This window comes from Humulus lupulus, chromosome 2, assembly GCF_963169125.1.
Source record: "Humulus lupulus chromosome 2, drHumLupu1.1, whole genome shotgun sequence".
Lineage (NCBI taxonomy): Eukaryota > Viridiplantae > Streptophyta > Magnoliopsida > Rosales > Cannabaceae > Humulus > Humulus lupulus.
In genome coordinates, this window is record NC_084794.1 from 51,383,886 (window position 1) to 51,399,938 (window position 16,053).

At 38.2% G+C, this 16,053-nt stretch overlaps 1 protein-coding gene across 1 annotated transcript; it reads right to left on the bottom strand.

Moving 5' to 3' along the window:
• Positions 1 to 8,352: 8,352 nt before the first annotated feature.
• On the bottom strand, positions 8,353 to 11,556 carry LOC133817790 (protein trichome birefringence-like 19). Its single transcript, XM_062250387.1, has 2 exons — positions 10,692 to 11,556; positions 8,353 to 9,150 (listed from the first exon to the last, which is right to left on the bottom strand). The coding sequence occupies exons 1-2, from the start codon at positions 11,190 to 11,192 to the stop codon at positions 8,392 to 8,394; spliced, it is 1,260 nt and encodes a 419-aa protein (XP_062106371.1). The 5' UTR covers positions 11,193 to 11,556; the 3' UTR covers positions 8,353 to 8,391.
• Positions 11,557 to 16,053: the final 4,497 nt, after the last annotated feature.

Sequence of the window (16,053 nt, forward strand, 5' to 3'; positions counted from 1 at the left end):
ACCCTAGTTCCACTTTAAACCTCGGCCGTGGCGGACGAGCAGCTGCGTATGTACACGTCATCACCTAAGCTCTCCAACTCAAGGATGGTCCAGCTTCCTCTTGCCTTTACCTGCACCACGTAGCACCCGTGAGCCGAAGCCCAGCAAGAAAACCCAATAAAGCATGATATAATATCAACAACGATCATAATAACCATTCAGGACTATCAGTCCAAGCAAATAGGGGGCAATAGCCAAAAGTCACAATAATGAGCATCACTCCTTCTAGCCATGTGACGATAGGGTCACCAGGGCTTAACCGATAAGTGATTCTTTCTTAAGTTTGATTAGGACAGGTGCAAGGTGATTAGTCACCAACATAACCTTCCTCACGACTCTAGAGTCGAAACTATGGACAACGTCCCTTAGCCATGTGACAAACGGTCACCGGGGTCATATACCTTGGCTATAGTCATCTGGTCGTAGACCAGGCAAGCGCTTATAAGTTCTTCGACTTTAGGGTCGGTCTAGCATTAATGCCATAGAGCCATTCAATGCGTGATTCTCGACTTTAGAGTCGGTCCCTGACTAGTCAGTGTCTTTCACTAGTAAGACATGCCACCAATCACATATCACATATTCCATATCCATAAACGAGGTATTTAGCATGCTTACTAAACAGGTATTAGTACTATTAGGGCCATGCATCAACACAGAGACTCAAGCTCTGAACGATATCATACTCAGTATTTAAAGTATGTCCCAATCACATGTTTCTCATACATCATATGCAATAAATCCAGCAATCTAACATGCACCAATAACAGCCATGCATGTCACGTTTAATAGTCAACCAGCATGCGCCAAGAATAGCCATGCATGTCATACATAATAATCAACTGACATGCTTCAATAATAACCATGCATGTCATACTCATTAATCAACCAACATGCATCATAATAACCACGCATGTCATACATAACAATCAACCAACATGCATCAATAATAACCATGCATGTCTCATACATAATAACCAACCGACATGCATCAATAATAACCATGCACGTCTCATACATAATAATCAACCGACATGCATCAATAACAACCATGCATGTCTCATATACACAGGGTGCAGTTTTCTTACCTCAGATTCGAGCTAGAACCAATATAAGAACGACCCTTGAGAACGATCAACCTTTAAGCCCTTAGCGGTCACCTAATCATAACCAAATATGGAACACCATCAATAACATGATAATCAAAGGTTCCACACCAATATCTAGCCCCCAAGAGATCAATCCAAACTAATCCAAGTAGTAGGGACACTCCCGAGGCCCATAACTAAGTTCCCGGGGTCAAAACGAGCAAACGAGGTGAAAACAGGGCAAGGGCTGCGGCCCTAGCACCTTGGGCCGCAGCCCCCAGGGTTCTCTGAGGCTAGGGCCGCGGCGCCCTCCATCAAGGGCCGCGGCGCCCAGCAAGGGTCACTTTCTGACACCTGCTTCTTCGAACTAGGGCCGCGGCGCACAAGAACAGGGCCGCGGCCCCCAACCCTGGGCCATTCCCAAACGTGTTTCAAGCACTCCAAATCCTCCAAAAACATACCCAAACATTCCCCAATCATCAAATCAAAGTTCCTAAGCTTCCCAATACTCCAAAACCCTCAAAACCCAAAGCTCAAACCGACCAAAAACTCAACAATTAACAAAGTCCAATTCTAAGCTTTAAAACTTTAAAAACTTAAAACTTCAAACTTAGATTACCTTCGATTGCATTGTTTCTCGTCAAATCCTTCGGTTAAGAAGCTTCTAATCTTTCCTAGGATCGCTATGCCTCGACCCTCGCTTGATTCCGACTCCCAGAACTCAAGATTTCCTCAAAAAGGCTAAAACGGTAAAACGGACTGTTTTGAGAGAGAACGAGAAGTTTCTAACGTACGTTCTTATCTGGGAAGCTACTTCAAGCTTAAGTAACCTCAAATAAAACCTAGTGCTCGGGGTCCCGAAAACACCCCAGGGGACACCATAGTCAAAACTTCCAGAATTTCACCCTGATCTCAAATATTCCCAATCTATCACCAAATAAACATTTCTATTACCCCAAAATTGACCCCGTTATGACAAAACCGCTAATCCATTATATATGACCATCTCATGTCGAATAGCTCGAATATATCTCCATAATAATTAAATCTCATTCACAAATTACAATATGCACCCAATTTACAAATATGCCCTCAACAGGCCAAATTACCAAAATGCCCTTATAATAATAAATACACCCATATGCATGCATTCACCATCATATAATAATATAATTCACGTAAACATGCATATAATCATTATATATCATATTAAATCAATTATGGCCCTCGCGGCCTCCTAATCAAGGTCCTAAACCTTATTAGGAAATTTGGGGCATTACACACACTCACTATCTGGCACGAAGAAGTCTGGCCCTAGATTTGGAGTATATGTAAAGTTGCCCTCCCCGTCAAACAAGTGACAGGGAATTGGCATGCTATTTAAAAGCAAAATAATTTTACCGTTCTCATCAGAGGATTCCCCCAAGTCCACAACCGGCTCTTTGGCCTTTTGTTTCCCCTTGCCTTGGGGAGCAGAAGGCCTTTCTGCGGAAGGATTGCCCGTGGGCTCCCTGATTGTAACCCCCGTTGGCCTCCTTCGAGGAGGGGACGCGGGAGGTTGCTGCTTGGGAACCCCCTTGGCAGTGGCATCAGCTACCACAGATCCTCTTGTTTCATGGCGAGGAGCCAGGAGGCCAGACAACCTCAGGTTTTCATCAGTGACCAGGGACTTGACGCTTTTTTCTGCGTCTGTCATCCTGGCCAATGCATTGGACCTCAACACCATGTCTGGTGTTGGGGTCGGACGTAACCATGGGCCTGAAAAACAAAGTATAGTTTGAGAAAAATGAAGAGAGACTCTTTGATTAAAAGTATCGACCAGTAAAAGACGACACTTACCTCCTCGAGCGAAGGCTAGGTTGTTGCTGGTTATGTCCGGAGTAAGGAAGTACTCCTTACTGTACTGCCCCACGTTAGATATGTGTGTGGTATCACTCAGGAACGTCCGGTTTGTCTCCTGGTGACAGAGGTGGAAGAAACTCGTCCCATATTGTTGCGGGTTGGATTTAAGGTCGAAAAGATAATTGACCTCGTGGGGGGTAGGTTCTGGCCATTTTTTAAGTTTGTACAAGATATAGAGTGCGGCCAACATTCTATATCCGTTTGGAGTAATTTGGAAGGGGGCGACGTCGAAATAATTAGCCATCCCCTGATAAAAAGGATGTAGAGGGAGGAAATCCCCTGCCTCTATGTGATACCGAGACCAGGCGCTATATATACCTCCGGGGAGGTTAGCCCTTTGATCTGCGGCAAGAATTTTAATGGAAACCCCTGTGAGGGGATACTTCCTAAAATAGTTAGCAACCATCCGAAGAGTCACTGAGCTGGTTGGGGAAGTATACCACTCGACATCAGGCAGATTCTCATGACGAGGGCGAGCTCTAATTTGGATGTTAGGGTCAGGAACAGGATTGTTTCGACCGCTGGTCGAGGGAACCTTAGCCTGCGAATCAGGCTGGGTAGGAAGGTTTGGACTATCGTCGGAGTCAGGTCTTCTCTTGCCTGAGGATTTGGAACGAGCCATTTGAGGAGGAGAAGGACGAGGTCTGGAGGAGGATCGTGAGAAGGGAATCTCGTGGATTCGGTCGGCCGGTTGTTCTTCGCCTTCGAGCAGCTGGGCGAGAAGATCGTCGTCGATGGGCCGTTCACCTCCCCACAAATCTGGCATCAATGTCTGCAAACAGAAGAATGGGGAGGTGAGGATGGAGAATTTTTAAAGGCTTTTTAGAATAACGCTGGTCGAGTATACAAGCCAAGCTTTTATACAACATCATTCTAACAAAAAGCTAAATTTTTCCACACGAACAGTTTGAAAAATGGATCAGAGGGTGAAAGTAAAAAGTTTTTCAAAAAATCTTTTTCAACTCCCCTTCGGGCGGGAAAACCTATTTTCCAACTGGCCTAAAGATCGAAATTTTACTTCGATTTTACGTCCTAAAAGTATGATCCCGACTATTAAACTAACTCGTAACCCTTTTTTCGCCTACAAGACATTCTACTCACAAGTATCTCAAACCAGAAGCAGATGAACTCAAATAGTCGACATACAGAAGCATGCATTGCGAAAATATAAAACATAAAGATTCGAAGACTTACCAGAAAAAAGATCGTTGAGAAGCGAAAAAAAGTCTTCGGAAGTCGAGGTGCTTTCAAGATGAACTTGGAAAGTGCAGAAGAACGGTTTCTGGGAGAAGACGAGAGCTCTGGTTTTAGGGTTTCTGGAGTGAGTAGTGGTGTGCGTAAAAAGAAAAGGAAGATTTCGGAGATATTATATAAGTTTGTTTGTGGCATTAAAAATGTGTAATCATCAGTTTCCCTTTTTTCGAAGCATGGGGAAGCGGAATGGCCGTCGAATTATTACTGGGGAACCGAAAGGTCATGATTAGACAGGAGTTGGTTACTTTTTCCAAGAACACACGAAGGGTTCTGACACGTAAGGCGGAGTAACCGAAGAGTCGTTCGCTCAAAAGTTTATTCATTGCTCGTAATAAATAAACTTGGGGGGCAAATGTTATCCAAAAAAGTGGCATTGATGACGTGGCGAGTGATCCCTGGACACGTGGCTGACACCTGGAAAAGATCTGTTAGTACATTGACCAGAAGACGTATTAGAAACAGTTAGCAGCCCAGTCTTACCTGCGACCAGTCTGGTCGCAGGTTCCGCATGCGATGTAATATTACCGTAAAGATCTTTGTAGATCCCGAATTTAACTCACACAATCTCCTGAATATCCGGTTATTTAGGAGAGAATATCGGCAATTAAATCATGTAATCCCCCTTGAGCCTATAAGTAGAAAAAGATAGCTCAAGGGAGGGGACTTTTTGGGCTTTCGAATTACGTGATACTAGGATAATTCTATCTGAAATATTGTATTGTTCTTCAGAGGTTGGTGAAACTCATTGAACCCTAGTTCTTTGATCTTTCCTTTGATTCTTATATCGATAACAGTCTAAGTGGACGTAGGTCATTACCAGATCCTGGGGCCGAACCACTATAAAATATCGTGTTCTTTTTACTTTTTGCCATTCGATTCTTGTCAACACATTCATCCACATCAAGCATATTCTGACTCCGTGTCAGTTGGCCAAATTCTAGGTCAACACTAATAATCATTTAATAAGTCTTTAAACGAATTTGAAAAAAATTAACACTATCTAAAATAACCAATCACACACCTATAAAATATAAATTAAACATACATCAATCACAAAAAAAAAAAAAAAACCAATTAAAAACAATACCCAAAGAAGGATCGGATTCCACTGATATCTGAAAAAGAAAAGAACAAAACAAACATCAAAAACTCATTTTTACCAAAAACTAAATAAACACAAAATTATACACACATATACTAACAAAAAATACATTTTAAACCATAAAATACAAAGAAAATAGGATTAGATTACCAAAACAAGGCAAAAATGGCAGCTAAAGGCTTGGATGGACAAAGAAGGCTCGGATGGACTCTGGTTTTTCCAGAAAATTTTGCAGAAAATGAAGAAGGAGGCTCGGGCTGGGGAGTAATATCGACTGACTCTATAGAGTACAAAAATGTCGTTGCCAATATCAAACACATTGTTTCACTCAAACGGTGAGACCCTACAGCAATGACATATTGTCGCTGTAGGATAGTGAATATTGCAGAAATCCTTCATATGCTACGCGTCCAGTCTATGGCGAAATTTGACTGAAATTTTTTGGCGGTCCACTTTCTCACAGTTTTTTTTACCCTATTGCGATGACTTGTCGTCGCCATAGACTAAAATATAACTGACGAATGGTTTAAATTAGACTCTATAGCGACGACTATCGTCGCTATAGGGAGTGAAAATAAGAAACCAACTCTTGGCGGTTAAGTTCCATCCTCTATCCTACAACGACGACATGTTGTCACTCTAAACAAACATATTTTCCTCCTTTTTTTTACGAGGACTCTACGGCGATGACCAGTCGTCGCTATAGGGAGTGAAAATAGACAACCAACTTTGGGTGGTTGAGTTCTCTCCCCATCCTACAACGACGACACATCGCCGCTATAGACAAACATATTTCCCTATTTTTTCGATGAGGACCCTACGACGACGACACCGTAGAGGCAGTTCTCACCTCTAGTTCCCTCCAAACATATGTCATCACTGTAGGGTACTGAGATTTGGAGGGCCTGGTCGTGTGCTGTTGACGACCCTATAGCGACGACATGTCGTCGCTGTAGCTTATTTGTTTTAATAGATTAAAAAAAATGAATTTTTCGTGGATTTCGACTACATACAGTGACGACTTCGTCGCAATAGATGTCGTCATTGTGGAGTCTTTTTCTTGTAGTGATGGTACCGAACCGGTCTGATACATTTTTGGATTTGGGCTATTTTTGGATTTCAGGTGGGGTCGAGTCGGGTTTGGGCCTTGAATGGGCTTTGACAAAAATGCCATTTTTTGAGTTTTTTTTTTTAACTTTTGTCATGTATTTTTACCAAAATAAAATAATTTACAGCAACATGCCAACATTCAAAAGCATAATTGTTGAATTGTTTTTGGTTAGACAAGTGTTTTATTTCACACAAAAATTATAAAACAAAAATCTATAAAAACATAATTTCAAAAAATAATTTCGGATCCCCTTTCAGGTTTTGGGTTTAACCTGAACTCGCACACCATTAAAATACTAAACTTGAACTCGGACTCGATTGGGTTCGGGTTCACCCGAAATTTTAAGATTTTTTGCAAAATCGAGTTTTTGATCTCGGATCGGTCGGGTTTCCCGGGTTTTACGAGTTAAATGTTCACTTGTACTTGCAATGGTGGAAAGTAATACAAAAAATGTTGTAATTAATAGTGTCCTTTCTCATTTTGATATTACAAACTCGTTATCTTTGTACTTAAACAATTGATAATGAATTTATTTGGTTTGACAAAATTCCTTTTTATACATTCTAACATTTTTACTTAACAATTACTAGCATTGTTATTTTGAAAATAATAATAATAAATTATTTATCAGGCAAATTTTATATTAATAATGTGAAGATAATTTTGATGAAGACTAAAATTAGAATGCATTATACTTAACTACATTACATTAGACTACTTGGACAATATTGACACATTGAAAGGTACGTGTGGGCAGACGATCTAATCCAATTAAAAGTTGGATTTTGAAAATCATCATCCAATCTAATTAAGCATCAAAATCCAATCCAATCCTAATTCAATTAGTAATTGGATTTGTTCGATTTTTAATTGGATTTCGAATTGAAATATGATTTTTTTTCTTTTCCGATATTAAGTTGGAACTTGATTTGTAATATTAATTTAAAAATATATAAAAAATCACTTAAAAACTAAACAACACTATTCATTTAGATTTAAACTACATAAAATTATCAATCTTACAAGTTAAATCCAACTAAAAACTTGAAATAATATTAAAAATAAGGAGAATAGATACGTATTTTAGTGTGTTCTCCTTTAATTATATGTGAAAGTGTATATCAGAAGACTAATAGTTAACCAATAATAATGTATTAAAAGAAATTTAAATATTTTTTAATATATTTAAAGAAATATAAATAATTAAATATTTTTTAATATATATTATATGTAATTGAATTGAATCAATTTTTAATTGGATTTTCACAATATCACAATATTATTTGCCATCTAATTAAAATTTAATTATTCAATTCAAATACAATGCAATTATAATGAATATCAAATTTTTTTATAATTGGATTGATTTAAATGTTTAAATGTTTACCACTCCAGCTGAAAGGTATGTGGTACCATCTTGACTTGGCTTCGGGAAGAAAGAAGTGAAAAAAATTCGTTTAGGTAGTCTTTGTCAAACAATTAAAGAAAGAAAGTCTATTAGGTGGAAGTTCGAAAAGGTATTAAGAACTTAATTCGTCACACAATCAGATCGATAATTTTGCCCAAAGAAGCAAACTATGTTAGAAGAGTATATATAAATATGATCTGTTCTTGCGTGGGTTTTGTATATAAAACTCTTTCGACAACTAAAAATAAAGTAGATCTCTCACTTAGACCTGGCAATTTTTGTTCATCCATACCTAACCCAATATTAAATATTTGGGTAAAGTGAAATAATTGATAATTTATAAGGTGGGCTGGCTTCAATTTGTGTCAGTCTTTTAAAAACCTTTCCTTTGGATCTTCCTGAAACTTGACAAATGCCAGTGTACTGATCAAGTACAAAAAAACAAAACCCCTTTTCAAAAAATTCAAATAATTTATATTATCAATTTCAGTCATGTTTTTAACATTTGAAACAAAAACTCATTCCAAGTATCAATGGGTCCAGGCAAACACCAATGAACACAATCAGCAATGGTAACATTCTCATGTGGCCAGTGCCCAAAATGGTTTGGATGCCCATCAGGCCTTGCAACCATGGCTTCAGTTATATCCATAACCCTAAACTTCACACCCTTTTTTCTACCTTCTCTTTCCACTGCTCTCAGCTCCTCAATCTGACCCGAATACAGTTCCTTCTCAAACCAACTCAGCTTCATCTCTGACCTCAAAACCGGTTCTGTTCTACTACACTCCCCACCTTCATTCCACTCACCATTCTCAAAATGAGCAGGTGAAAGGGTCCTCAGAATTACCTCTCCCTTGAAATTTTCAAGCCCCAAAAGAGCCTTGAAGGCTGTCCTAAAGGCCCCTTTGTAGCCATAGGCCATTGTGAGGTTTTTTATGTCATTTTTAAGGCAATAATTGCACCCAACGACACGACCTTTCTCGTGGTATATTTCGGGACCAAAGAACCATCGTGCGGCTGAGATGATAACGTAGTCAAATGACTCCATGTGAACTGTCCATGCATTATCAACTTGGTCCAAATAAAGGTCCATGAGCCGTTTGTGTACTGTGCCTTTTGTGTCAGCTTCTTTGGCTTTGACCAAATAAGGTGACCAAAACGACGCTAACGTGAAGTTATAGCTGGGGTAGAGCCAACGTCTGACCTTTGCATGTGTCTTAGAAGACACATTTTTTGGATATTCCACCTATATAACAATAATACCAAAACTATATATTAGAAATCAAAACATATATAGGAAACAAAATTGGTAGGGACAATTCTGTTATGATACATAATTTTTTTTTTTAATTATACTATGACGTATATTGTAATTATAAAAGACATCTTACTAATTTTTAAGAAATTTGAAATAATTTATAATGTTGAAATCATGGTTCAAATGGTAAGTTGCACGCATATTTAATTTTTTTTATATGCTTATAAAATAAATTGTTTAAATCCTAATTTTAGCACTCTAAATTATTGAATTTTTTTAAAAAATTGATGAATAATCTGCTATAACTATCATGTACACGATTATATAAAAAAAAAATTGAGTTATAATTTATTCAAATTCTAAAAATAAAAACATCCCTGCCGGTGCAGGGCAAAAATAATACCCTACCAAAAAATTTTCATATATATATATATATATAACTACATAATAAACACTATCTTCTTCTTCTTTTTTCCTTGTCTGTAACAGACATGACATGTTTACTCAAGAATATTTGTACTCGGTTACTTCATTATTTCTTATATGTATTCACATGAGCTTGGCTATGTATATAATATAGTTTAATAATTGTATGAGCTCTCTCTTATATACGTGTACAATTATCTTCAAGAACATGCCCCTTGCCAAGTGGACCACCCTATGCTTGGCTGCATACATGTATATTATTAATGGGCAAATTGGATTTCCTTTGTCGTCAACCAAACTGGGGTCATCATAGACTTCTTTTTTTCATTTTTATAATATAGACACATAATAATACATGTATATATAGTACAAATATATGTACAAGTAAGTAGTTCTATACTCTCTCTTCCAAGACTGTTCTATCATTTTATAATATAGACACATAATAATACATACATATAGTACAAGTAGTAGTTCTATACTTTCTCTTGTAAAATCACAATCATCATGTATTGGAATTTGGAATAGTATAAAGCTGGTTCGTAGTAAAAAAGGTTAAACTAATTGGATTCTATGGTTTGAAGCATATTATTATCTAAAATATTAGCTATATATATATAGCTCATACACTTATGTAGCTTCGTGATTATGTCCTTTTCAAGTGGACCACCCTTTGCTGCTCTTATATAGACGTGAATGTGACTATTATTAGCCAAAATGTGGTTTGTTTTGTCCTCAATCAAAGTGGGGTTATATAACACATACTCACATACTCATACACATATATATATACTGCAAATAAATCTAAGGGCTGGCACTAACTCCAATACCTTATCTTGTAATAACATCATCACAACTATGTGGCAATTGTGTAAAGTCGACTACATAGCAAGAAAAGAAGTAAAAACTAATTGGGTTTAAAGTGATGGTATACAGCTATTTGATTTGATACTACTCCAATTATGGATCCTACACAACCACATGTGAGTGTGCGATAATTGTATAGTGATAAATATAATCTTTTCTTCTTTATAAACGCAAATATATATATATATTAATAAAAATAATTATATATAGTTAAACAGTAGCTAGCTAGTACTTACTGTGGCTAAGAGGCACAACAATGACTGCATTTGGTTTCTGGCCACTGAGTCTCCAACAAAGGCAATTGACTTGCCTTTAACAAGCTCCAAGAACTGAGCAGCATCAAAAGTAGGAAGATCATCACAAGTAGAACCTGCTGGTTTCCAACTCCATTTCAAGAACTCAGAATCTGGTCTTCCAAACTTCATACAATTCTGCTGATCATAGATCTCAGGACAAGTGAAGTTAGTATAGAAAGGCCTCTTGTAAGGATCATAAACCCAATTGCCTCGAAAAATGCTGCACTTGTGAAAACTAAAGCTAAACATGTGAGACTTGAGCCATGGAAGTGATGATGATGATGAAGAAGAGAGAAAACTGAACAAGTGAGGAGAGAGTAGGCAAAGAAGTGTTATGGTAAGTGCAAGTGGGAGGAGTCGAATTGTGGAAGTGATGTACTGTTTTTTGGGTAGAAGATTTGTCTTACCGAAGGGAGAATATTTCAGGACATGGGCCATCATTTAATTTTTCTGTGAGGACTGGGAAAACGATACATTCATTTGGGGTTATATATATTCTGATTGTGAAGAAGAAGAAGAAAAAAAAAACAAGTATCAAATAGTGTGTACAACACGAATCATAGCCAATAATTTAGATGAAGGCATCTTGGCTTTTGCAAATTTGTACCTTAAAATAATCATAAACCATGGACTAAAAAATAGTCCAAGTTGATCCAAATACGAGTGAAACTATTGGTGATATATGATAAAATAATTATGAATAAAACAATCTTGTTTAACACAGTCGGTAGTAGAAGAATGGCTCAAAAACAAGCAGAGCATTAACCAGATCTATTTCTCACATACTTGGTCAAATTTTACAACTTTTTTTTAGGGTGACAATGACAATATATTTTTGCTATATATATAAATAAATTTATATGATACATGTGCAGTGGTGGAGCCATTTTAGGTCCAGTTGAGTATTGTAATTTTTGCTTTACATACCCTTTGAAATAAATTTATGCCGCTAAAATTTGGATTCTCATATTTGCTTTCACTTTTTATCTTTTTATCTTTTTATTTCTTTGTTTTACGTACCTTTTGCTTTCTCTCCACTACAAAGGCTTGCTTGTTTCTTGGTGTAAATTAGTTTTCACAAGGGAAATTTGAGTTTTTATGTGTCCTAAATTAAAAAAATGTTAGGCTTTCTAATAATTTCAAAAAAAATATCAAATTTTTTGACAATACCCAAAATATCTTTCCTATAATTTTTCGTATCCACTTCTTCTTCTCTCTCTCAACTCATTCCTCTCAATTCTCTCTCTAGAAAAAAAAAATTCATGGGTAAGGTAAAATATAAGAGAATTCAATGTAATGACAAGTATTCCTCACTTAGGACACTAAAATACTGCATTTTGAACAGATCTAGGCATGATTTTTGGATTTTTCTTTTGTGATTTTTTTCAGATCTGAAACTTTGAAATCTGCAGAAAATTGATATGGTTCGATGGTGGTTCGATGCCAGCTCGATGGGGCCTTCAAAATCAAGATTTTCATGCAAAAATGGATGTTGCTCGATGGTGCTCGATGCAATTCTTGCAAGATACGTAATTTTTCATTCGGGTGTCCATTTAGGGTGATTTTTTTTTATTTTGGGTATTTTTTCAAGATATACACACGTTTGAGATGTGTATATACACATTTGGGAAATGTAAATCTTGAAAAAAAATACAAAATGCAAAACATACCTTAAGTTCAAGATATATTTTGGTATGTTTTCAAGTTCTAAACTTTGAAAATGTGTATGTGAACATCTAAAACGTGTAGATCTCAAAAAATGCTAAAAAAAATCATCCCAAACAGACACTCGAGTGAAAAATTATGTCTCTTACAAGAATCGCATCTAACCACTGTAATGCCCCAAATTTCCTAATAAGGTTTAGGACCTTGATTAGGAGGTCGGGAGAGCCATAATTGATTTATTATGATATTTAATGATTATATGCATGTTTATGTGAATTATATTATTATATGATGGTGAATGCATGCATATGAGCTCATATTTTAAATGCAAGGGCATTTTGGTAATTTGGCCGTTGGGGGCGTGATTGTGTAATTTTATGCATGTGGGTGAATTATAATTTTACCACATTATATGTGGATTGGTTCGAGCCATTCGACATGAGACGATCATGGGAGTGCAAGTTTTTGGTCTAGTCATAACGGGATTTAGTTCGGGGCTCGGGGTGAGTCTCGGGGTCATTTTGATGATTAGAGCATTACCAGGAATTAAAGGGTAATGGGGTATGACTTATTGGTATTTGAGAATATTGAGAATAACGGGAATTGGAGAGCGTAAATTATGATTAACGGTATAGGTTGGAAAGGACAATTTTACCCTTGAAGTGGTTTTAGAGGCTTTAAGTGACTTACGTGTATTTTGGTCATTTAGGGCTGGATTTGTATGACTTAAATTGGCTGCTGGCTATAGAAGCATGTGGAATTAAAACAGAACCAAAACAGAGCATCATCATCCTCATCCTTCTCTCTTTGCCGTACACCATTTCCCTTCTTTCTTCCTTTGGAATTTTGAGAGCCAATTTGAAGGAACAAGCTAGGAAATCAAGGTTTGGGCTTAGGGACTTGATTCAACCATTGAAGGGGATTGAAAACTGAGCTTGAGGTAAGGAAACTCAGCCATGAAAGTCTGATTATGCTCTGTTTTCTTTTAAGTTTCAGCTTGTGATTTTGATGTGTTAGTTGGGAATTAATGGGAGTTTAATTGATGTTTAACTTGGGTTTTGATGTGGGTGAGTTATGGGTGATGTTTGGAGGTTTAAATGAGTGTTTGGAAGAGGTTTTGAGTTGTTTTGAAGGGCTGGTTTGAGAGGAAAAACGCAGGGGAGTTTGCTGGTGCGTTGCTGGTTTTTGGGCTGATCAGGGTAATGAGCCGCGGCCTGGCTTTTGTGTGCCGCGGCCTAAAGTGGTTTCTGAGGAAATTATGCCTCTGTCAGGGGGATGAGCCGCGGCATGGCTATGGTGAGCCGCGGCCCATCAAGGCAGATTTGGCCAAAAATAGGTTTTTGGCTTGGGGATGCTAGCTTAAGGCCTCGGGGTTGATCCTAGTACCCGGTTAAGTGGGGATTGATGTCCCGGAGGCTAGATATTGGTTTGGGAACCTATGTTGGTTATTTTTATTAATGGTATCCTATATGTTTGGTTATGACTAGGTGACCGCTAAAGGACTAAAAGCTGATCGTTCTCAAAGGTCGTTTCTTTTATTAATTCTCGCTCGAACCCAAGGTAAGAAAACTGCACCCCATGTGTGACATGCATGGCTATGATTGATGCATGTTGGATGTTTAAATGTAAACATTGATAGCATAATGAATGCTTGGCAATCTTGCCCATTTGCTTATAATTATCACTGAGGCATGCTGGATGATTAAGTGTGATGTATGTGATGCACGAGAAACATGTGATTAGGGCATGCCATGAATGATGAATATGAGATTGGCCAGAGCTTGAGTCTCTGAGTTTGGGCATGATCATAATTATGCTAGCAACTGTTTAGTAAGCATGCTGAATGCCCTATTCTTGGATGATTGGCATATGATACACATTGATAGCATTGCTTACCTGTGCATGGTACTGACTAATTAGTCAGATTTGGCAAAGGTGCTAGTACCAACTGTGAAGCTGTGACTCACTAGTCAGGTTCGGCAGTGGTGCTGGGCACTGGTCACGCACTGACTAATTAGTCAGATTTGGCAAAGGTGTTAGTATCAACTGTGAAGCTGTGACTCACTAGTCAGGTTCGGCAGTGGTGCTGGGCACTGGTCACATTGTGCTAACTCACTAGTCATGACAACCCTAGTGTGTAGTGCAAGCTATGTCGATTGGACCTAATCGACCCTCTGCATTGAATGACTCAAAGAGCATTAATGCAGGATCGACCTCAAGTTCGATGAATATAAACAAGCATTTATCTAGCCAAAGGCTAGTCATGTAGAGCCATTGCAGGAAATGGGCACTGGGCCCCAGTGACCTGGTTGTCAGTCACTCAGTATGGTTTACCAGAACCTCAAGTGATATTCACTCGTCTGATCAGAGCTACGAGCTCTGCATGATCATTTTGATCATCATATGCATGACTTGGGCACTGAGGCCCCAGTGACTTGCTTGTTGGTCACTCAGCATGGTTTATCGGAACCTCTAGTGTTACGGCACTCATCTGATTAGGATTGACTTGATAGTCCTCCAATCAGAAGGCCAGGACTTCTTGCCCTGGATACCCCAGCATCTGTTTGAATTCGTTTGCATGCTGAATAGAGCTATGATTGCTAGGCATGCCAGATATAATTTTGATATCATGATATGACTGTTTATGAGCATATGAGTTTTCTTGCTGGGCTTCGGCTCACGGGTGCTTTGTGGTGCAGGTAAAGGTAAGAGGAAGTTGGACCATCCTTGAGTTGGAGAGCTTAGGTGATGACGTGTACATATGCAGCTGCTCGACCAATACTTGGGCAAGGTTTGAAAGTGGAACTAGGGTTGAACCCTGTTTTTCCACTTAGAACGGCCTGTTGTAAACACTTTCTTGTAATAAGCTCTGAAATTGTATTTTTGGGATCCCAATGTATACAGTAAACGTTCTAGTGAAACGTTATATCTTAACCAAAGTTTTTAACCCCTAAACTGCTAATCATACTTAGTTACACGTTTATGGCCAAATGACTTGGTTAGCGAGTTTAGCACTGTTTGCAATGTGCACTGTAGCGGTCCCTGGAGTTGGGGCGTTACAACCACCATTGAGCAACATCGATTTTTTCAAGAAAATCTTGATTTTGAAGGCCCCATCGAGCTGGTATCGAGCACCATCGAGCAAAAATCAAGCAAAGGCAATTTTCTACAGATTTCAGAGTTTCAAATTTGAAAAATAACTCAAAAATCATACCCAACTCGATGGTTGCTCGATGGTGTTCTATGCCAACTTGATGGGACCTTAAAAATCAAGATTTTCATGAAAAAATCGACGTTTCTCGACGGTGGTTAGATGCAATTCTTGTAAGAGACATAATTTTTTACTCGAGTGTCCGTTTGAGATGATTTTTTTTATTGTGAGTATTTTTTTTGAGATCTACACGTTTTAGATGTTCACATACACATTTTCAAAGTTTAGAGCTTGAAAACACACTACAAAAAACAAGGCCTATATCGAGAACAAATGTCGTCGACAGAAGCTTGAATGTTCTCGGTATAGCTTCTACCGAGAACATGTTCTCGGCACTAAGTCCTCGGTACAGCCGTGTCGGCATATAAGATGTTGTCGGTATAAGTTGTACCGAGGACATGTCGTCGGCAGAGAGTGACCAATGTC

What these genes read in the sequence shown, in the direction of transcription:
- LOC133817790 (XM_062250387.1), bottom strand. Translation starts at nt 11,192, where the DNA reads ATGATGGCCCATGTCCTGAAATATTCTCCCTTCGGTAAGACAAATCTT. An exon ending in TGTTGTGCCTCTTAGCCACA is followed by an intron (nt 9,151 to 10,691) that starts GTAAGTACTAGC and finishes ATTGTTATATAG; the next exon opens with GTGGAATATCCAAAAAATGT.